The following is a 23,702-nucleotide window of genomic DNA, read 5'->3' on the forward strand; positions in this document are numbered from 1 at the left end:
GATTTGATTGATTGACAGAAGGAACATGCTTTTATTGTACTCATACAGTGCCTAAGCCATTTTGGCCCTGGTATATGATGACAGTCCTTAGGCAATCCTGAAATAATACTTTTAATCATATTTTAGTTGATTTACTCTTTCCTCAGGAATGACTTGTCCTCAAATGAAAGGTTGATAAATGTTTTCTTTTGTTGAAAACTAAAGTATTGTTTTACTTGTTTAATTTTTTGGAAGCCTTTGAGCTTTGTAGCATTCTGAGTAAGTAGGACAAAAGTTGTTTTTACTCATTAGAGAGCAAACTAAACTGAACATAAATATGTTTTTCTGCACTTCCTTTTTGTCTTTCAGGGAAAATATATATCCTAAATAATCAGGCTACTATTAAAGTTTATGCAGCTCGCTCTGTTTAAGAGATAAGGGCCTTTCACGACTGCAAGGCTTTCTAAAACAGTCCCTTTTTAACTGCTTGAGTACAAGTTTTAATACTTCTTCATACAGTTTTCTGCTTCTCAGGCATAATTCCCTTGTTGCAAGCTATAAGAAACTCCTGGTCATGTAAGAGCAGTGCAAGGTCCTCCTTCTTTGCTTGGAGGGGGAGAAAAGGAGTTTAGCTGGCTGGACTAAGCAGAAAAACTGGAAGCCTGTTACCAGCCTCAAGAAAAAGATCCACAGGAAAAGAGTTGAGCAACCAAGTTTACAAAAAAGATTCAGGAAAGCTACTGAATCTGCTTGTTCAGAATTTCCTGCCCTGATTGGGTAGAAAATGGATGTAGAGAGGGATATTTACATTAAAGAGATATTAATCATCCCAACTTAATTTGACTCAAATAAACCTTCCTCCTTACCTTTTGCAAAGAGTACACACTGCTGTCATGACAACCATAAATATAAAAAGGCTGCATGGGTATTTAATGGTTTGTTGTATTAACCTTATAAACCAGTTACTGAGACTAACAGCATACTAAAGTTGATATACAGTTTTTGCATGAATTAAAAAACAGAGAAATGCCATAATGTAAGAAGTCTTCAAGGACAAGCATTCTGGGCTGAACAGTTAAGTTTTGAGCTGCACCAACAAAAGACCTCAGGCAGGTCAGAAATGAGAAATGAGAAAATTACTAAAGGAACTAAAAGTGATAAACAGCGGAAAATTTTATTTATCACACTCTCAAATTTCATAGAAGCATAGAATTGTCTAGGTTGGAAGGGATCTTTAAGATCTAGTCCATCCATCAACCTAGCTCTGATAATAAAAAAAACCAAAAGAAAAAACAACAAAAAAACCTAAACAACAACAACAACCACCAACCAAAAAACCATTACTAAACCATGTCACTGAGCACTATGTCAACACATCTTTTGAATACCTTCATCGATGGTGCCTCAGCCACTTCCCTGGGCAGCCTATTCCAATGCTTAATAACCCTTTCAGTGTAAAAATTTTTCCTAATATCCAATCTGAACCTCCCCTGGCGCAACTTGAGGCCATTTCCTCTTGTCCTGTCGCCTGTGACTTGGGAGAAGAGACCAACTCCCACCTCTCTACAACTTCCTTTCAGGTAGTTGTAGAGATAGAGAATGTCTCCCCTCTGCCTCCTTTTCTCCAGGCTGAGCAACCCCAGCTCTCTCAGCCTCTCCTCATAAGACTTATTCTCCAGACCCTTCACCAGCTTTGTTGCCCTTCTCTGGACCCGCTCCAGCACCTCAATGTCTTTTTTGTGGTAAGGGGCCCAAAACTGGACACAGTACTTGAGCTGGGGCCTCACCAGTGCCAAGTACAGGCGGATGATCACCTCCTGAGTCCCACTCACCATGCTGTTCCTGATAAAATTTCTACTTGTTTTTCTTGCTAACACAAACCTCGTTTTTCACATGTTAAATTTGACTATTTAGTTCAAGCTAACTATTTAATACAAATAATCACATCCTGGAAATGAAGGTTTTCAATCACCTATTGCTGGAGAACACTTTTCTGCACTCTCTGGCACTGTCAGTAGTGAAGTCAGAGCTCAGGCAGAGATATTAAGATGTGGATCCTCCACATCATGTGCAAGTGTCTCATTTTCCAGTTAGTGGTTACAGGACAGGACAATTTTTCTACCTCCATACTGCAATTCTGACCCGTTGTTTCTGTGGTTTTTTTACCAATGCCTGAAAACAGAACAATTCAGAAGTACTGAAGCAGTTTGTGTAAATATTAGCAAAATAAGTTGTTTTCCACTTTCCAATGTTTTTGACATTTTTAAAAGAAGGCTGCTTTGATATCCCTGAATCATTTTTTTTTTAATATTTTCTGTTCGGCCCAAACTGAGTGTTGATTTCTACCCAATTCACAAGTAATTTCTGCTGCAAGTTGCAATGGTGCAAGTATGGCTGACTCTTATCTCTCATAGTGTTCACAGACATGTGGCGGTGGTGTCCAAAAGCGAGATACACTTTGTAAGCAGCGCCTGGCAGATGGAAGCTTGTTAGAGCTCCCAGAAACCTTCTGCTCCACACCAAGGCCAGTTATTCAACAAGTCTGCAAAAATGAGGATTGTCCCAATGAGTGGCTTCTCTCTGACTGGACACAGGTATGTTATTCGTATGAATGGGTATTGTGCTGTTCTTGGCAATGAAGTTCCTCAGTCATTTGGGATAAAGGGGCCAAATGATCTCAGACTGCACAAAGCATGTTATGCCCAGTTTTCTTCTGTAATCTGTGCTTATCATCCTGGTAGTGGATGCGATCACTAGCACAATGTTCATCTTTGGAGACTGCCTCCATAGATGTGGTTTAGCCATTCAGCTAAACCATTATGACCTCCCTTCTGGCTTAAGCACAAGCCATGCTCAAAACAATAAATCTCTGTCCATGCCTATGCTTATGTTCATCCAAGATATCAACGAAGAGTAATATTTACTTCCCCAAGATAAATGCTTTTTTCTTCCCAAAACCTGGCTGTTCTGATGTCGATAGGTTTTTCTTCTTGGGGCCACTGCAACCTTTCTCTATGATGCAGAGAAGAGCATGGAGGGATTTCTGCAGTTTTATGTAGGCACATCATTACAGACACCAAGCATCCTTCATTCTTGGATGTTGCTTTTGCGCTGTTAGCTACTTCCTTCCTTTAGGGAAGGCAAAACAAACTCACTCTACTGAAGTGTCTTTCACTTCCCCATGCTCCCTTTCTGGCCCCATATGGCTTAAGAAAAATTCACTTTATATTTATGACAGTATAACTGAAAAATATAATTTGACCTTTTAATGCCAGTAAGCATGAAAATCATTCCCAGTCTTGCAATCTCTGCCACTGCTCTCCCAGTTCTCCTTCATGGAAAGAGGTGGAAATTGTTGTAATTGTGAAAGAAACACCAGTCATCTCATGGAGCTGTCCCACGTGCACCCTAGGTTGATCTGTCTTGACATTTTACTTAAATAAGTGGATGTTCTCATGAAGTCTGCTGCCAGGAGACACATAGTCATTCTGGCAGTGAAGATAGTAATTCTATTCCCAATCTGTCCTCCTTCACAAAAGTTGCTACGTGGTTTATGTTGACATCCATACAACTCACATTTCTGCATATGGGCACTTACTAACATCAAATCAGACTTTACTCTCTCCTCCCCATTTCACTTGAAGCTGCCATGGTTTTGTTCTTCTTACTTTTAGTGTGTTTTCTCCCCCTCGCTTCATTTCCAATTCCCATTACTACGTGTGTGCACCTACATGTAACAGAACAGCACATGTATTTTTGTGCTAACAGCTTTACAGGGCTCAACCCACTTTCCAGCACCTTTACAGACTACTGCCTGTGTCCCAGTACAATGGCACTGCCTGTATTCTCACTTTCTGTGATACTGTATACATAAATATCAAATAAAATAGGCATGCTGAAATCTATCGACAAATGCTCACCTGTGCATCAAGCACCACAGTCTGGTACTGAAGGGTTCATACTCTTTAGTGTAAGCCTTGTGTGGTAGCCACGCACCAGCAGACACAGACATATAGAAACAAATTGCAAAGACAAGCTTTCTACTGCGGCACAGTACCATTAAAACAAGGGACACCATCCGAGAGAAAAAAAAAAAAGTGCTAAAGGGAGCGTGGGAAGATTCAATACCTTAAAGGACAGAAAATGTCTGATATTTCATCTCCCTACTGTGCTTACACTGTTTGTAACTGAATGACCAGGTGCTGCTCTGCTTTATTCCACTGCGGTATTTTGAAAGCTGTAACTGATCTGTATTGTGCTATGCGTATGCAATGTGGGTATGGGAGGTGAAAAGGTGCATTTGTCAAGGAGCACCCTTTTGCTTTTAATATGCCTTGCTCCTAATATTTCTCATTCTGTTCCTAGTGTTCAGTGAGCTGTGGAGAGGGCACCCAGAGTCGAAATGCCATTTGCAGAAAGATGCTGAAAAATGGGGATTCTGTCATCATCAATTCCTCACTGTGCACACCTTTGCCATTCTCGTCCTTGATCAGGCCCTGTGCACTAGGCACCTGTGCAAGTAAGTGGAAAAGATGCTTGGGAGTCTCTGGGGAAAGGGGGCTTGGGTGTCAATCACTAAAAAATCCATGCTGTCACCTGCTCCATAACCTTCTTTTGCACTAGTTTTACTCAGTCTTGCTGAGTGGCTGCTGCTGCTGAGTTTTTCTGTCTGTGAACAAGTATGCTTTGTTTAGCCATAAGGCAAGTCAGTGGATGAGAGCTATAAATTTTACTGTTTGAGCTGGGTCTCAGCCAATGTGCTGGAAGGGACCTACTAGTTTCTGGAAGAACTGGCTCAAAATTCTGACCAAAATATAGATCTAAATTTCACAACTGGAATGTAGAGGCTCAGAGATACAGCACAGCAGCCTGAGGGCAGCTGCAAATAAACTCTCTGCTAGAACAGCTGCAAAGAAAATAGTTGGTAAGGGATTTTGTTGAAGATAATTTAAAAACATATTATTTCATTATGCCACTCAGAACCCTCTATGACCTGGGATTTTTAATGATTCATGCAATATAAGGTAGATGTATTTTATGTTGCTCTGACATGCATTTGTTATGCCCTTCGCAAGCAGTAGTCTCCCTGAGTCTCCCTGAATGCCCTTCCCTCGCTTGCAGTAAGCCAGCTGGATATGCGGAAGTTCAAAAGTCAGCCTAGCTTCAGCTTAAAGCTATGAACTCTGAAACTGCTAAGGGTGGGGTGTGTCAGAAAGAAAAGAAGATCTGACATAGACAACCAAAGCTGGGACCAAGTGTTGCATGATATTTACTAATAATGTACCTATGCTGCTTTATTGGATCCTTCATAATAAAGATCTCTGTCATAGAGGTCTGGAAACCAGAAGAACACACTGCACTACTGCATTTTAATAGTATTCACTGTGTTTTTAAGCCTAGTCCAGACACATTTGCTCTCTTCAACGTTACTCCCTGAGGTAGCACCACTTTCACTCTTCCTTACTGCTATGAGCTGCAAGATCATGTTGCCTTTGAAGGTCTGGATGGTAGAGACTTCTCTTTCCAATGTGTTTATTAAGCGACAATCTTAAATTAAATATTTTAACTGCATTTCCACTCAAGTTTCCTCCCCGCCTAAAGCTTATGTCCCTGGCTCTTTGGTTTCTGCATGTACCCTGGGTGGGATTACTTTTGCATTCCTGAAGTGTGCCTTGTTATTCCTTTTATTTGGATTGCTCCAATGTAAAGTTCAGCAGCTGCTGGCCAGTTTCTCCCATTACTGTCTAATGGGTTGTGCTGCCAGCGCCAAAGTAAACTGCTTGTTTTTTTAATGGTATCACATACTAATAGTATCGATGATATTTCAGGGCACAACAGGCCAGCTCATAAGCAAAGCCCCCATATTATGGCCGTAAAGAAAGTTTACATCCAGACAAGGAAGCAGAAGAAGCTACACTTTATTGTGGGTGGCTATGCATACCTGTTGCCCAAAACCTCCATTATTCTCCGATGCCCCACAAGGAGGTTCCGGAAATCAATGATCACTTGGGAGAAAGATGACAAGAGGCTCGTCAGCTCAGCTCACATCACTGTTGCACCCTATGGGTATATGAAAATCCATCGTCTGAAACCTTCAGACACCGGGACATACACCTGCACAGCAGGGCCAGCTCGGGAGCATTTTGTAATTAAACTAATTGGAAGCAACAAGAAGATCATTGCTGGGCAGCCAACTGGTATTAGGGAGGAAGAGACCATGAGAAAAGCCAGCTTAAATGAAGCTTTGCGAACACAGGAAAAACATATGAATGGGATTCTCTTCAACGGGAGCAAGGCTGAAAAGCGAGGGCACCTTGCTGATCCCAGCAGCTGGTATGATGATATTGTCTCAAGGTTACTACAGCATAGGGGCTGGCCAGGAGAAAATCTGGAGTTCTGGGAAGCCCAGGAGTCCACAGAGAGAAACACATCCTCAGAGGAGGACCAGAGCCAGGAGTATAGCCTGCCATTCACGATGGTCACAGAGCAGAAACATTTGGATGATATCATACGGAACTTGTCTCAACAGCCTGAGGAGCTTAAAGGTGTCTACACAGAGCAGCTTGTTGTGCAGCTGGCTCACGAGGTTTTCAAGAGCCACTTGGAGCACCAGGAATCTGTCCTCAAAGTGTCAAGGCGAAGAGTAGATTCAGCCTCGGTGGAGTACCCTCTCCACAGACATGTTTCTGGATTTACCAGCTCCCTGAGGACATCATCTGCTGAAGCATTTGTTCCCGTCTCTGTAGACCTGGCAAACGGCTTGCACAGACCTCATCAAAAGCCTGCCATCCTCCGAAAGATTTCAGCAGCTCAACAGCTTTCTGCTTCAGAGGTCGTTACTCACCTGGGACAGACGGTGGTCCTAGCCAGTGGCACACTGAGCGTGCTACTTCACTGCGAAGCAGTGGGAAACCCAAAGCCCACCATCAGCTGGGCTAAGAATGGAGAGGAGGTGAAATACAATGATAGGTAAAACATATTCTTTAACTTTTAAGAAAATAATTGATATTTTTACTCTTCAGTTTCCATGTTTTATTACGTGTGAGTCACATGGACAAAACCGTATTTTGCTGTAGTCTGATCTCATAGCAGAAAGAAGGGCTACCACCTGTGAAGTGGTAAACAAGGCACCGTAACTCTTCAGTGAGGTCTGGATGCTGGGTCAGTCTGCTGTGGCAAACTTACTTCTGTTTCAGTAAGTAAAAAGAGTTTGTAAAGTACTAAAGTATATAAGTGCCTAATGCAGTCGACAAAGCACTCCATATCTGGAGGCTGGGAGCCTGAGTGTATTTTCCCATCTGAAGGTGGAGGTTTTTGCTATGAAGACTGGTTTTGAGATACGAAGACTGATTATTGATTATTACTATTATCCTCTGTTGGAGTTATGAATTGCATTTCTCACAGTGCTCCAGAAGAGTCTCTCTGACATTGTTGTAGTAGCGGAAGACATAGGAAGTGAGGCTTCTGCCTTCCACATGTGTATCCATGAGTAAAACTGTCCCAGGGTAAAACTCAGGGGGCATTACAATCACCGTTCCCTGTGTATGTTCTGATAGAGGCTGGAAACTGTGGAACCAAACTTCATCAATATTTGCAGCTATGCAGTCATCCCACCACACTTATCTCTAAGCATTTGTCTTCTGATGTGAGTGGTGTGTCCTCACCTGTTCAAACTCCAGCATGTTGGCCCCAGATGTAGCTTGAGAACTTGAGTAACAAAATACTCTTATCAGAGTACCACAGAAATGATGCTGGTTTTCCTTCAGGTAGCCTTTACCTGCCTATCACTTCACGTCATTTGTTTGTGTGCAAAGGCATACAAAATGAGATTATTTTCAATGCTAGTTATATTCTTAGCTATGTTAATAACATACATTTTTCTCATGTTTATACTTGAGATTTTATGTTTTGGTTCTGCTCTGTGAGAAAGTGGTATATAAGGATAGGCAGAAAGTGTAAAAGGCAGTTAAATTAACCAACATGGTACAACAGAGCAGTCTGTGGATCTGCTAGCAGCTCTTTCCATACAAGATACTGACCTCAGTTAAGACATTTGAATTTAGTCATAAGGTTAGCTTGGGACGTGAGACAAGATTTCAAGGCAAAAATTAATTTCCGGTGTGGTGCGTGCGGATCATCCAGTCAAGTCTTGATTTAGGTACAATTGCCCCTTCTGCATAGTTATATGGTTAGTTTGTTAGCTCCTTTCTCACTTTGGCAAGTGAGTCACTCCAAAATTGCTGTTTTCTGTAATGTACTGAATTTCCTGGTTCTTTTCTCTCCGTGTGTAAAGGCTAAGTATATTAGGTTTCAAAGGAAAAATGGTAACTTTTGAGGGGGAGGGGACACTAAGAGCAGGAGAGTATCTCTTGTGGAAATCACGTGCAGTCTCTGTTGCTCCACACGGCATTGTCTCCAAGACATGCAGTCTTAATCAAAACTTGGGCCTATAGTATCCCTTTATTTGGCCATGTTCCTGTGAAAATATCTTCGTGGTCCCCCAAAAGTTTCATATATATACTTTCATTGCCAGTGGTCACATGCTGTGGGAATTATGCCATTAAGGGATTTTATTTTTTTCTCTATTTGAAATGACTGTGCTTTCTGTGGTATGTTTGAAAGGGAACGGAGGTTACATAAAGTCCACATGTGGTTAACTCTGGACACTACACTCATGAGAAAATGAGTTTACCTAATGCAATGGTCTAGCAAGAGGCACACTTAGCTGACAATAAGACAGTCTTTTTGATTTCTGAAATTTTAGTTTGGATTATTTTTTTTAATTTTACAAAGCCTTTAAACATTTTTTCCCATTCAGTTTGGCTGAAGTAGCATTGAATGCTGTGTTGTATTTTTGAATTATCAGGCAACTACATGTGCTCAAAATTTCTATTGGAAAGACTCAGGGGAGTACAGTTTATTTACCAGTTAGTAACATTATTCATTGACAACTTTTCTTTAAAGGTTAAGGCCCTTTCCACTTTATGAACGTCTTTCTGTACTCATCACTTAATGGTTCCTCCAGGTTGGTGGGTGGGGAGGAAATGAGCAGTGCTGTGGTATTCAGAGATACTCAGCATCTGTAACTTTGGAGTTAATGGAAGTTTAGAAATCATGGTGTATATAAAAACTGGGTTGTGGATGTTTTGTTGGGTTCTGAACAGCAGTATTCTGATTTTGGCTCAGAATGTTCTTGCTGGCTGCCAGTCAGCTGTGTAAATGAAAGCCACAGTTTAAGCAGTCTCACAGTGTACTGCTGTAAACTGCACGCCTATCTGCATGAGGTGGTGTTTGCTGTGCTTGAGCTGTCTTACAGCTCTGCAGCTTGTCGTCTTCGTACTTTGCCAGCCACTGAATGGAGAAGAGAAAACAGTTTTCGAGCCCACGTCTGTCTTAATGGGAATAAGAAAATTAATATAGATGGGCTTCTTGTACTTCTTGTACACGTAGCAGAGAGAGACACTTTTGGTGAGGAAGGTCAGAGAGTTGTACTGAAGTCCCTCAGCTCATGCCCCACTGAGTACACTGAGATTCCAGTTGTATCTGGTTTGTATTGTGATTTTTAGAGTGTAGGCTGCTGGTGTGAGATTGGTTGATAGCTGTCTTTATTGTGTATTACTTAATACTGAGATTAAAGGCAGTCTCATGCATTGTGGCCATGGATTTTGTCTGGATCAGTGATGTTGCAAGGACTGGCTCTGCTCCCATTGTCTCCTTCCTTTCATGAGCTGTACCATCCACCTAAAAGTACTTATGACTCCTACTACATAGCTTCACTTGCAAAAAATAATTTCTTTAGTTTAGCTACTATCACAAAAACTTATAACACATGCCCCCCAAAATTGCTGGTTTTCAGTTACTTGATACAATGAAAACATATGATACAAAAAGCGGCAGCAGTTGAAAATTTCTGTGTGGTTCCAGTAAAAGATCCTTTACTTGAGTCTGCATATTCAGCCTGAGTGCATACGTAACATGAGCATCCATACTTTGTCCTAAGGTTGAAATGTCAGGTTAACATCTGCATGCATTTTGAGTGCAGTTCCAGAGCCTGCTAGTATCTATACCAAAGCCTGGAGACTGTTGTAAATTATGGAAAATGTTTTATTTCAAAGAAAATTCAGATTAATTTCCTTAGGAATCAAAGTGAAAAATCTTTGAGGGATTTATGCATTATTTACTAAGCCTTCCGAGTATACTGTAATTTCCATGACAGGGAACCTGTTGGTACTTGACAATTCAACTTCTGTCAACGGACATGAAGCAGAATGTAAACAGTAGGTGATACAGAGATAGGTGTTTGCGAGGTGCCATCTGAATTAGTCACTGTTATGGGTCCTGTAAAATACATTTTTGTCTTGGAGACAATGCAGCATGGAGCAACTGAGATGAGACTGATCACACATTAAGCTGTAATGCTTTAAGTCCATAAATGAGATTCTGAAGACATGCTGCTGACAGAAAGAATTGCTACAGCTGGTATTTTTTTCACCACTGACAAGCAATTCAATACCTAACAAAAATAGCAGTCTACGAGCAAATAGGGAATCCAGCCAAAATCATTCTATACAAAGAGGGATAATAAAAGATCTACTTTCAAGAAAAGCAACTATGCCAAATTGTGGCACACAAATAACAGAAAGAATTATTGAAAAGAAGAGGACATTAGCTTTGTTTCTAGAGAAGGACATTAAAACTTGGATTGAAAAAATAGGAAAACGGAGCTGCGTTGGAGTTTATTTTTTTTAAAGGCAGGTACATATCTGGCCTATTTCTATTTCAAAAAATATTTGTGCTGTATCTTGAGGTGACTTAAACTGACAAGGAGAGATTTACATCAGCAGAGCTGATTAACAACAAACAAATTATGATCCTTGTGTTTTCCAAGCTTCAATATTAAGCAAGCTCTTTCCTCAACCTGAAGGTGAAATGAAGGTGAAAGAAAAATTTCTAAAAACTTTTTGCAGGGGGCTGCAGATGTTAGTTTGACTTAGGACTGACTGATCAGCCTACATACTACATTTGCACACATGCAGGCAAAACACATACAACTTTTAACTGTTATATGTCAGTATAATTTGGGACAAATTCCGAAGCTCTAATGAACTCCATGTAGAGATTGAACCTGTCAGAGTTAAACTAAAAAATTTCCATGTGAGATACTGATGAATGCTAACACTAGCCTTGTAAGTAAAGAAACTTACTAGTTGCTGGCACTGTTAGCAGTGGTTAACCAGAAGTCTGCCTTGTTTATTGCTAAGTGGTAAGAAAGAAAAGATCCTTGAAAGCAGAATTGGGAAGGGAATTCTTTCAACCATTGAGGTTTTTTGCTGCGCAAGCAAAGATGCAATTTAAAAATGGTTAATGTTTCTTTTGCTAATGTGCATTTTTCCAGGGACTTGCGAAACTTGGTTCACAAAAGGCAGCTTTTTCCTTTTATTAATAATTATTATTATTATTACTCAAAAAAAGGGTCAAAAAAGAATTTTAACTTTGGATTTTTTCCTATAATAGATTTTTATGGGTGGCCCTGATCTGGTTTGTTTTAGAGATCTACCACCCACGGTGCTGTGCAAGATCAAGTATCTGCTGCTTTTTGGTCCATGAGACAACAGTTTTCATTGGGGGGTGGGGGTGGGGGTGGGTGGGAGTGGAAAGAAACTCATCAATTCCAGGATCTGTGAGCAGATTTTTATTACATGTGTTTTACAGGAATATCCCTCCCCCGCTTCCACCCTTGTCACTGTCAATCACAGCCTCAACTAACAGTATACATTCAACAGCTGCTGAAATTTGCTGATGAGAAAAGTAATTTATCATTAGGTTTTATCAACAATTTCAACTAAAAAATTAAAAGAAAGAAACAATAATCATCACATACACTGTGGTGAAGATAAGGGAACTTAAGCATTGACAAGAGCCCATGGACTGAACTCTTGCTTAGCAGGTATACGTCAGGACCTTGATGGACTTTTACCATTGCAAAAACAAACTGTGAAAGAAACAGTTCACAAGAGCTCTAAGGCCGCATTCATCCCATTTAAACATGGGCGATACAATGAGATCATGGTAGGCTCCTCTTACTGGCAGAGGAAAGAAACAGTTGGTCCAGCCCAGGGAGGAGCTGAGTATTCCTCTCTGTGTTCACTGACTGTTAGGGGAGCAACAAGACCACTAAGTTTGTACAAGTGGCTAGCAGTCAAAGAGTTTGGAGCTTTTGACACTGAGTTTGCTGTTCACTTCCCTTCTTTCTGCCCAGCTTCAGCAAGTTTCGTGACTTTCCCCTGGCAATAAATTGGCTTTTCCTTTACTATGGTTACTCCTACTTTGCATAACTGGGAAACGTGGAGGCTAGGCAACTCATTCAGCATCAGACAGGAAGTGACACAGCAGAGGAGGAGGTTTCACAAACCATGGACAGATGTCCTAAATACTCAGCAATCTTTCTCTAGTATACAAATCAGCAGCAGAAGAACTGGGATGAGACTAAATTTTAGTTTAAGTAATCACAGCTTACAGTCTCAATGTAAGACTTTAAATTTCTTAATAGATTTTTAAATATAACCTAAAGGCCTGAACTGTAAAAAAAAATACCTACACCTGAAAAAATCCCAGTAAATGGATTCATGCTCACACAAACTAAGAGACTATTACATCTTTCTTTCTGCTTTACTCCAGGATATTACTTCAGCCTGATGATTCCTTGCAGATTCTAGCACCCGTGGAAGCTGATGTGGGTTTCTATGCTTGCAATGCCTCCAATGCCCTGGGATCTGACACAGTCTCCATTGCTGTCACTCTAGCAGGTAATAGTTCACTCTCTGTGATTGCAAGATGGTCCCTGCCACTTGCGTGATTCTGGACAGAAATGAGTTGTGGAGGAACAGATATCTGTGGATCCTGGGTGGGCAGGGTGGGTCAACAGAGGTACATGGGTAAAAACACAGGGTGTGAACTTTGAAAAACCCTGAGGCATAGTCCAGCTTGCACAGACAGTTTGTGAGATTTGTGGATTTCTGCAAGAGGTCAATGCTTTTTCTCACCTGCTGCATCTGACATACGGTCTCAAGACAGTGCCCATCCTGGTTATTCACAGCCTGTATGGGCAGTGCAGCCCAAGCTTCCCAATTCATATGCTTCATTTTAAACCTATCGCTGATCTCTTTAAGTCTAACAGATTGATCGAAGGACTTATTCAGATGTATGTTAAGCAAGCCTGAAAAATACCAGAGCTGAAGTTAGCCTCTTGCAGGATCAAGTCCTGTATCATATTCGATCCATTGTGGCACAAGCATGACTGAAACTGTTTCAATTGCTGGCAAATAGAGGTTCACAAAAAATTAACCTCTATGTTTATATTTCTCTAGTAACAGTTGAGTCCTAAAGCAGACTAAATATCCTTTCTTAGTTTAGATTTCCATTCTGAAGAAAACACACCCAAATAAAAGCCAAGGGAAATAGGAGGTAGTGCACAAATCCAGCTTCTTCGAGGTTCCTTGGTAGGCAAAGTCAGGAAGCTCACAACCACCTCAGGACTAGTAGAAGAACAGAGCAGCAAACACAGAACACAAACACAGAGCTGTTGAGTAAGATGACAGAAGAGACAGCTAAGGACTGGGACGAGGCAGAGAGAGGTCTTAGAGAAGGAGGATCCTATTTATCACAAAGGCAAAAGGAAACACATTAGGAGTGCTAGAAAGCTAATTGATTTTTTTTAGACCTCGCCGTTTCACTGCTCCAGAATGTGGAAGCATTTGGAGGCCTCCAATGTGTGGGCAGTTACCATCAGATGCTGACGTATCCATGTATGATTAGAGGAAGGAATAACAGTTGATGAGTTTGAGTTTTTTACAACAAACACAGAGAAAATTTCAGGTAAAAGGAGCATAACAAAAATCTAAGAACGCAGCAATGACCAGCAGTGAGGTTCTGATGATCAGTAAACCAACTGGAAAGAGACCTTGTCTGTCCCCTAGAAGGAGAAGAGCTGAATCCCCCAGGGTGGAAAAGGAAGATCTGCATCAGAGCTACCTATTATATGTAGGCAAAACCAAAGAGAGTGGTCCTTTGTACACTACTGCAGATCAGCAATATCTTTGCTAATCCTGAGCAGCAGGGCAGTGGTGCTGCTGCTAAGACAGTACAGTGTTTTTCAAGGAGCAACTCCACAGTAAACCTCTTGTGTTGCACCAACAAGAAGCTGAACATGACGTTAAAAAATCATCAGTCAAAACTGCTATTCTGTCCATATTGCTCCAGTGAGTTTAAGAGCCATAGTCTTTGTACAACATAATTTGTGGAGACAACTTTGCATGAAACTATAGAAAAATAAACAGAGCATTAGGTATACATGTGGCACAGGAGGGCTATTAGCTGTTTGATTGCAATTAATAATCAAGGTTGTAGTTTAACCTTTTTAGATAAATTAACATTCATGCATCCCAGACTCAAGTTGAACTCTGCTTAGGGACTGGTATACATTTCTGTCTCACATCCAAGGCAAAGAGCTGAACATCTTATAAAATAAGGCCATAAATATCAAAATGAGATACTGAGCACTTTTTGGAACAAAGCAACAACCTTTTTGGCTTAATGGAAGTACTTTCTCCATAAAAACTGGAAAGCTGAGATGATCTTTAGAGGGAGCAGGAGTGGGGGCTGAAAGCTTATTTCATTGAAGAATTTTCTGATTAGTTTAACAAATGCATGGAAAAACAGACAGTGGAATATACTTTCATTTTTCTCAATGGTTTGCTACTCATTTATGGGTTGAATGGCCAATAGATTTTTAATCTTTTGATGAGATTGTGAAAACCAATCAAGAAAATAAAAGACTGATGGATAGCTGAAGAATTTTTCTTTCTTTCTTTTATTTAGGCTTTTCCATAAAGTATCAAAACTTTTGGAGATATTTCAACAATAAAATGTAGTATTTTACTTTGCTATTCTTAGGCATTAAAGGGACCAAAAGAAAAATTTTAAAAAATGCCATCACTCCCCCCCCCCAAACTGATATGACAGGAATTCCAGATGAAAGGCATCTTTTAAAAGCCCTGGAAATATAGCTATATGGAGCAATTTATAGTTAGGGCTGAATTAGATTTTCAGGACTCTCCATGAGCTCAGTGAAACTGAATTCTTTTTCTCACCTCTGTCTTTTCTTCCTTGGTCACCTCCAGATTAACACATAAATGCAGCCAGTGGTGGACATTTGCCTAAAACTGCAGCTTCTGCAGGCAGATGACAATATCTGAACCTGTTTTGTATCTGACCATTTACTTAAAGGGGAAAAAAATGTGTTTATAGGTTTTGGGATAAAGATGAGTTTGAAACTACAAGACTTAGTCAAAAACACACAAGCCCCATATAATTTAAAGTGATGTTGTCATGTCCTGCCCCTCCTGCCAGCATCCTGCCTCCAGGGTATTATGGCTGGGAGAGGGGGCTGCCTTAACCCAGCTCTATCAGCTCTGCCGCTTCACTCCCCTCTCTCAGAGCTAAGCCCGAGTATCTCTGAGCTGTGTTGTGTCACGTAGGCATGACTTTACAGTGCCCCTACAAAAGGAGTTGCAGAAGCCTCCTCAAGCCTCCGATGGGTAACTCCATAGCTAATCCCACAACAGCAGGGGAACACCTTGACCCACTCCCCTGCTGCCACAGGTGTTGGAAGCCCACTGAAAACAATTTGACAAGTTTGTTGCAGGAAAAGCAGGTATCTTTTTAGAGATAGTGTGTAACACCGTTACTACAGGCTTCAGGTAAAACAAAACAGGTTATCTGACAGGAAGGAGCTTTTTTATGTCCCTCATCTTCTTACACTAGCCATTATAAGAAAACTTTCTGGTTATCGTCTGGTATTCCCAATCCCAGTGTTTCCACTGTAGGTTAAAGAAAACATGATCAATGTGTAGAAACAGCTTGCATGTTGCTCTACACCTCCTACACTGTTAATGTACCTGTAGCCATCACTCAGGCTTTTTTTTTTGTATTTTTGGCCTCTGGCAAAGGGTGGTATTTTGGTTGCAGTACCAGGCAAACCTCCCTCTGCAGCTCCAATTGTACTGGTGTTTATTGATTCAGCTGGTTCTCATGTGTGTCCACATGGTTTTAATGCTATTCTGCCTCTGCTCTAGGCATGCTTTTTCATTCTCCAAGACAGCTTTTCCCGTGGAATTTGGTGACACTGTAATATTACAAAGAGCAGGTGGCCTCATATTCCAGCATTTACCCTTACCCACCTGTCCTGTGTAGGTACTTAGTGTCCCAGATCATCTGTCGCACATGAGTGCAGTGTGCTTGGTCTGATAAACTGTGATGCTTCTTTTGTACAGGAAAGCCTCTGATAAAGACATCAAGAGCTACTGTGATCAACACGGAATCGCCTGCTGTCACTGTTGATATTGGAAGCACAGTGAAAACAATCCAGAGAGCAAATGTTACCATTAGCTGCCACGTGGCAGGTGAGAAATTACTTGGTCTCCCGTGCACTTCAGCTATAAATTTCTGCAGGGTTCTTTGCTAAAATTGGTGTCTCCATGTGCAGCTGGGTGAAACAACAACATTTTCCTAGGACTTTGGCAAATTTCATTCTTCCATTAATTCTCAGCAAAGAAATTGTCCTCCTTTTATCAGTACCAACCAGAAAAGTGTTGTGGGTTAAGAAAACTGATCTGGGACAATATGACAGGCATTTTTGTTACAGACATGCAATATGATTTGGATACAACAATGATACACATTCCTACCTGTTAGGGATGTTTGGTGAGAATACACAAGCATGGATTGACTCATTTCCTCATTGATGGAGCCTTTAAAGTCCACTCCGGCTAGTTCCTTGTTTTCCTGCCAAATTCTGTTTTTTCAAATTAAGAGCAGGTTAGCACTTTCTATTTCTGACTTTTCTTTTTTTTTGTCTTGGGAGTGCAGGAATTCAGAGGAATTCTGCTGAAACAGGCTTCTCCCTGAAATTGATTCCCAGCCAGAGACTGAATGTCCCTTAGTCTTACAACGGCCACTTGCCTCTTTCTAATGGTGACAAAAAAAGGTTGACCTCACCTGCGTGTTGCAGTCCTATGGTTGTTGGTGGGAATGGTGTTGGTATGGGGAGGAGGGGTGAGGGAAGACAGCAAGATGGGAAATCCCTAAAGACCCAGGGCCAGCCCTTTGCTTCATTACACTTTGATGCATAGTATGAGGGTGAATGGGAGGGGAAGGGATCAGCTTATCAAACGCAAAATGAGCCATGCTAAGTGTTACATAAATATCTGCAGTGGAGACTTGTATGAAGTCCCTTAAACCCTTGCTTTAGCTTCTTGTCCATAGCAGCTACTTCAGATGACACTGAATAAGCATCTGCACTGCAAATATACAAATGTCCTGCTTTTTCTTACTCTTACTGCTCACTTTAAGCACTTAATTGTTTTCAGTTTTCTTTCTTCAAGTGCTGCCAACCACACCCCTATGCAAATTCTTAAGTAAAAAGAGTATTGGCTCAAGCTTCACTATTTGGTCATCTGTCCTTTAGCAAAGCATGCACAATAGCTGTGCAAACAGCTATTATTATTAATTACTCTCAGTGGGATTAATGAAAGAAAAATACAGTGTCATTTTTCTTAGTGGTTCATGCAGGAATAAACTCAGTAATCCTGTTGCTCTCTCAACATAGACACTAGACACTCCCTCACAAGCAGACTGATGTCCAGTGTCTTTCAAGGAAGAAAGATATGAAAGCTATACTCTTTTTTCCCAGGCCCTGCCTGCCACTGACAGTGTGTGAAAGAGACTAAGTATTATGTGAACATATATTATTTTGGATTTCTCTCTCAGGGTTCTCTCAGCTGCAGATGGGGAGGCCCCACAGATGTAGAAAGTGATTGCTGATTTAAGAAGTGCAGCCATTTCCCTTCAGTATAAAGACACCATAAAAAGAACAAGATGTGGCTGAGCAAAGCTGCCATGGTTCTTATGGCATCAGAAAACTACAGGAGAGGAGCACAACATGGTCAGGGGCACAGATTCAGTGCCTTTTCTGAGAGGAAAATAATCTCTAGCAATTTTATGAAACCTACTTACTATGACAATGTACGTCCACAATGGAAAATTTTAGCAGTGTCACAGCAGCATCATTGTCTTCTCTTCCAGAAGAAGGCTTTTTGCTGTCTAGTAGCATTGCTGTATATTGGACTCTCCTTTGATACAGAAGAAATGTACTTAAATCATCATTTTCTTCATGTTTACCTTCTGCAACTGCCTCCATAGAAAATGTCAACTATGTTTAACAACAGACATTAATACTGTTGAAGTTATGATCAAGTCATAAACCACAAGCTGTGGTGTTACACAGGAAATAAGAGAGTGAGTAATGAGGGCAAAAATATTTTATAGGCATTAAAATCCTTTTTTCATACAAATAGTGTTAATAATTCAACAGCAATTTTAAAAAAGCTACATATCGGAAAAGATCCAGGAATAGAGTGATTTCTATCAGCTGTCTCACCTATGCCTGGAAAATACACCATCTCATAAAACCTGTTGAAGTACATGACAATAAATATAATTTTTCTTCTAATGTAAGCACAATTATTTTTTTTTTTAACATCAGGGGTTTGATTATTCAACCTTTTAATATATTTTTGATAATTCTATTTAGAACAATCAATTCAAAGAAGAAGAGTAACATACACTATTGTGTCAGTCAGCAAAAGTGTCATATCCTAGTTACTTCTTCAGAGTACATGAAGGTTACAACTACGTAGTTTGCCAAAGTTCCCCAGAAGGCATTAACAATGAAATGGCCATCAAACCATAGTAAATTAATTTGCAATGGTTAGTGCAATAACATCTGATAATAAAAAAGAAATTAGAGTGTGAGAATGAAGTAAACATAATTAGAAGTAAACTAACAACCAGAAATTATTTGGAGACTTAACTAGATGAAAAAACTCTTCACAGAGGTTTCCTTTTCCTTCTATTGCTTTCCCTCTAGTCATTTCAGGATGCCCCAGGCCAGCAGCACAGCAACTGACAGTTGTTGTGGCCTAATAATGTTATCATTATAAGCTGTGTTGCTATCACTGTGCTGTGAAGTCTGTAGTATAGGAGCATGCATGTATTGGATCTTGATGTCTTGGCTCATATATGGACACATCTTCACTGAGAGTCAGCAGGGCAGCAGAATAAATATTTATGAGAAAAATATTAAGTATGAGGATCAGTTATGACATTTTCTGAAGCTGCTCTTGCTGTCGAGGGACAGAAATACACACTTGCTGCTGACAGGTGTTGATAAGCCTGGAGAAGGTTTCTTAAAAACAAGAGATAATGAAAGAGAACATTCCCAGAGCCTAGGGAGTAATTTTATATTGCTCTTTAACTTCTTATGAAAGGTATAAACACTGTCAAAGTCTGTGTTCTGAGATGAAATCTATAGTTATTAGCTGTAAGACAAGGGAAAACTAAATCATCCTGGGTGCATTAGAGTTTAATTGGCCCCTGATACGAATTATGTCAGTATGAAACTCTAATTTGGTTATACAACAAAGATGGTGGTGTGGTTTTGTTCAAGCTTGAAAATCAGCCTTATTTCACTTGATATAACTCTGCTACTTTGTCTATAGAGGTGAAAGAGTATTTTTTAAACATAGTTAGGTGAATGTGGTCATTCCCAGACTTCTCCAAAACGAAGGGAAGTCCCACCCAAAAGTCACTCAGGAGTCTTGCAGATGTCTGTGACTTCCAAATGGAGGATTTTCTCCAAGCTTCAGAAAGCTATCAGCATTTCTGGTGTGGGCGATTTTATTGTTGTGGGCAGTTTTACTTCCAAAGAGGATGTGGGAGCAATTTGGATCACATCAGTATCGCTACGAAGCTTTCTGTTGGCTTCTGTTGACTTCAGCACTTAAGTTGTGCAGGTATTCATTCGGAAGCCTCAATGAATCTGGCCCAACCTGTTATTGAAAATACAGTTGGACACGAAAGGAGGAACCAATTTTAAAAATCCAGTTCTTAGGGCATTTCTTCATGGTGTCCTTAAGGCCCTAAGACTTCTAACAGAGGTACCTGCCTGCAAAGTGTCATGTATCATTAGTGACTGTTGAGTCAGAACAGGAAAAGTGACTTAAAATATATTGCGATCCTGACCCGTACATCTTTCTCACTCTGATGTTTCAACTTGCAGCTTTTTCAACTCTCCTAAACATTCCTTTCCTCTGTATTCCATCTATATGCTGAAGGTTATATTTTTCTAGTTCTTGCCTTGCTTTATGGCCTGTATTTTTCGATCAACTATGGCAGATTCTGACATGCAAGTCACAATTTCAATAATATTGTGGCACTGGAAACAAGTCACCACTGCTAGATCCTTGTATTGCTATGCTTCCTTTCCCCAAAACCTCCTGGTTTACCAAAATTATCTTGATTGGCATGCACAGTTCTGATTGCTACATATTTCAGGTAGCTGTCTTGTGCTGGATACTTGCACACAGGGATGAAGGGGATAGCTGTAGAAGAATAGGTATGGGTAACTATTCACCATCTAAAGTCTTGCCTGCCCAGCAAAGTGAGTTTTGTCTCCAGCTGGCACCTCTCAGACTTTCAGTCTCTGTGATTGTTTCTTCAAGGCAAACACTCTCAGCCCCCTGTCCTCTGTCATTCACCGTTCCCAGCAAAACTGATCGAAATGCTCCTGCTACCCCTTGTGGCAGTGCTGCGCAATGATGTGTTTGCTTGTCTCTGTGCTGGCTGCCTCCTATTCCTGTCTTGAGGCTTATATGTGTCATTAAAGGTGGAAGCACAAAGGAAGCCGAAGGTGCTGCTCACTGACATATACTGCTTATCTTTCCTTAAACAAACTGTGGGAACAGCTGTACAGGTTAGTTTCAAACAATCTCCTGTTAGTGAGGAAACATCACGTTAAAGAGAGAACAAGAACACACTTTGTAGAGTAGCACGTCAGAAAAAGGTTTCTGTAGAGCTGCTGGACAGCAGGTTGGTGCAGTGCACCATTACTAGACTCAGCAGTAACCTCAACACTAAGGGGTCTTACCTTTAACCCCTTGTTGCACCTGCTAGTGAAGTGGATTCAAGAGGAATCAGCCTTTAGCAGAGCAGCTGTCTGCAAGAAGCAAATTAGTTTTGTCTGTCTCTTCACATTTATTTATTTTAGTTGAGTCTTTGCTCTTGAGGACTGTGGTCATGAAATCCTCAATGTCCTTTTCCCTTCTTCTTTACCCATCTCAACACTCCTCATCCCTTCCTCTTCTCCCACTATTTGTACTTATCTTTTTTATTTTCAAGAAATACTTGAAAGATCTACTCAATTTTAGTCTTCAAAACAAAGAAAGAAGATAAGCCTTGGTTAGAATTGGAGAAAGACGTATAATTTTATAATCTTGTGATCATTTATTTCCGAGGTATGTTTCTTGATACTTCCATTCCTAAGTGACATAATGTGAAAACCTGTGCACTGTAAGTGGCTTAGACTACAAGAGAGGATGGATCATCCCTTCACTAGGGTGGCATTGGGAGGACAAGTGCTGGGATGTGAGTGTTTTTCCATTTCAGGGACTGCAGAACTGGAAGAGTCTTCATTTTCTCTCCTTTGCTCTTCAGAGTTCAACTCTCAAACTTCCGTTCTCTGCAATGGAAACACAATAAACACACAGGCTTAAATAAACTCAAGGGCTGGGGTTGTTTGCTATCCAGCAGTTGTCTGAGCTCCCATGAGGACTCTTCCTGGAAAAATCAGAGTGAGGTTTTAAGTGGTGGTCAGCCCACCCATGCCACACAGGTCAAAGAGTAGCAGCCAGATGGAGAGCTGTGCACTGGTCCTATCCCAGCAGGGGAGTCAGAAACAGGCCAACAGCCCATCCTTTTAAAAAATCTGAGTTGTATCAACACAAACAAGGAAAAGCTTTTGGAAAATGTCATCATGGGCAAGAATGATTAGTTCCCTAGGTATGCCATGAAGGGTCCAGATTAGCATATGCTATTTAACCTCAGACAGAGGTGAGACAGAATCGCAGAATCACAGAATGATATGGGGTTGGAAGGAACCTCTGGAGATCATTTAATCTAATCTCCCTGCCAAAGCAGGTCCACCTAGAGCAGGTTGTACAGGAACATGTCCAGGTGGGTTTTGAATGTCTCCAGTGACGGAGACTCCACCACCTCTCTGGGCAGCCTGTTCCAGTGCTCTGTCACGATCAAAGTAAAGAAGTTCCTCCTCATGTTTAGGTGGAACTTCCTATGTTCAAGTTTGTGCCCGTTACCTCTTGTCCTGTCACTGGGCACCACTGAAAAAAGTCCAGCCCCATCCTCTTGACACCCACCCTTTAAGTATTTATAAGCATTGATCAGATCCCCCCTCAGTCTTCTCTTCTCCAGACTAAAAAGACCCAAGTCCCTCAGCCTTTCCTCATAAGAGAGGTGCTCCAGGCCCCTAATCATCTTTGTAGCCCTCTGCTGTACCCTCTCCAGCAGTTCCCTGTCCTTCTTGAACTGGGGAGCCCAGAAGTGGACACAGTACTCCAGATGGGGCTTCACCAGAGCGGAGTAGAGGGGCAGGATAACCTCCCTCAACCTGCTGGCCACACTCTTCTTGATGCACCCCAGGATGCCATTGGCCTTCTTGGCCACAAGGGCACATTGCTGGCTCATGGTCATCCTGTTGTCCACCAGGACTCCCAGGTCTTTTTCCTCACAGGTGCTCTCCAGCAGGTCGGTCCCCAACCTGTACTGATGCATGGGGTTATTCCTCCCCAGGTGCAGAACCCTACACTTGCCCTTGCTGAATTTCATCAGGTTCCTCTCTTCCCAATTCTCTAGCCTGTCCAGGTCTTGCTGTATGGTGGCACAGCCTTCCAGTGCATCAGCCACCCCTTCCAGTTTTGTCTCATCAGCAAACTTGCTGAGGGTACACTCTGTCCCCTCATCCAGATCATTGATGAATATATTGAAGAGAACTGGACCCAGTACTGACCCCTGGGGAACACCACTTGTTACGGACCTCCAACTAGACTCTGTGACACTGTGTCAAAAGACTTGCTGAGGTCAAGGTAGACAACATCCACCCCGCCCTCCCCTCATCTATCCAACCAGTCATGCTATTGTAGAAGGCTATCAGGTTAGTCAGACATGATTTCTCCTTGATGAATCTGTGTTGACTACTTCTGATAGATTTCTTTTCCTCCATATGCTTTGAGATGATGCCCAGAATGACCTGTCCCATCAACTTCCCAGGGATGGAGGTGAGGCTGACTGGCCTGTAGTTTACCAGGTCCTCCTTCTTGCCCTTTTTGAAGGAGTGACATTGGCTTTCCTCCAGTCCTCAGGCACCTCACCTGTGTTCCAGGACCCTTCAAAGATGATGGAGAATCATCCAGCAATAACTTCTGCCAGCTCCCTCAGCACTCATGGGTGCATTCCATCAGGACCCATGTACTTGCGGAAGTCCAGTTTACTTAACTGTTCTCTAACTTGATCTTCTTCAACCAAGGGGAAGTCTTCCTTCATCCATACTTTCTCTGTTACCTTCAAAGTCTGGAACTCCTGGGGCTGGCCTGAGCAGTAAAGACCAAAGCAGAGAAGGCATTCAGCAGCTCCTTCTTCTCTGCATCCTCTGTCACATGGCACCCATCTCATTCAACAGCGGGCCCACATTTTCTGTAGTTTTCCCTTTGCCTCCAATGTACTTGAAAAAGCCTTTTTTGCTGACTCTGACATCC

The 23,702-nt window shown here is 41.4% G+C and overlaps 1 protein-coding gene across 1 annotated transcript in view; it reads left to right on the forward strand.

Moving 5' to 3' along the window:
• Positions 1–23,702, forward strand: part of ADAMTSL1 (ADAMTS like 1) — a 425,741-nt gene that overhangs the window by 373,411 nt on the left and 28,628 nt on the right. Inside the window, exons 18-22 of the mRNA XM_074166017.1 lie at positions 2,394–2,573; positions 4,345–4,498; positions 5,808–6,948; positions 12,658–12,785; positions 16,311–16,439. Coding sequence (XP_074022118.1) covers positions 2,394–2,573; positions 4,345–4,498; positions 5,808–6,948; positions 12,658–12,785; positions 16,311–16,439 — 1,732 coding nt within the window. The remainder of the gene's footprint in view (positions 1–2,393; positions 2,574–4,344; positions 4,499–5,807; positions 6,949–12,657; positions 12,786–16,310; positions 16,440–23,702) is intronic.

This window comes from Numenius arquata, chromosome Z, assembly GCF_964106895.1.
Source record: "Numenius arquata chromosome Z, bNumArq3.hap1.1, whole genome shotgun sequence".
Lineage (NCBI taxonomy): Eukaryota > Metazoa > Chordata > Aves > Charadriiformes > Scolopacidae > Numenius > Numenius arquata.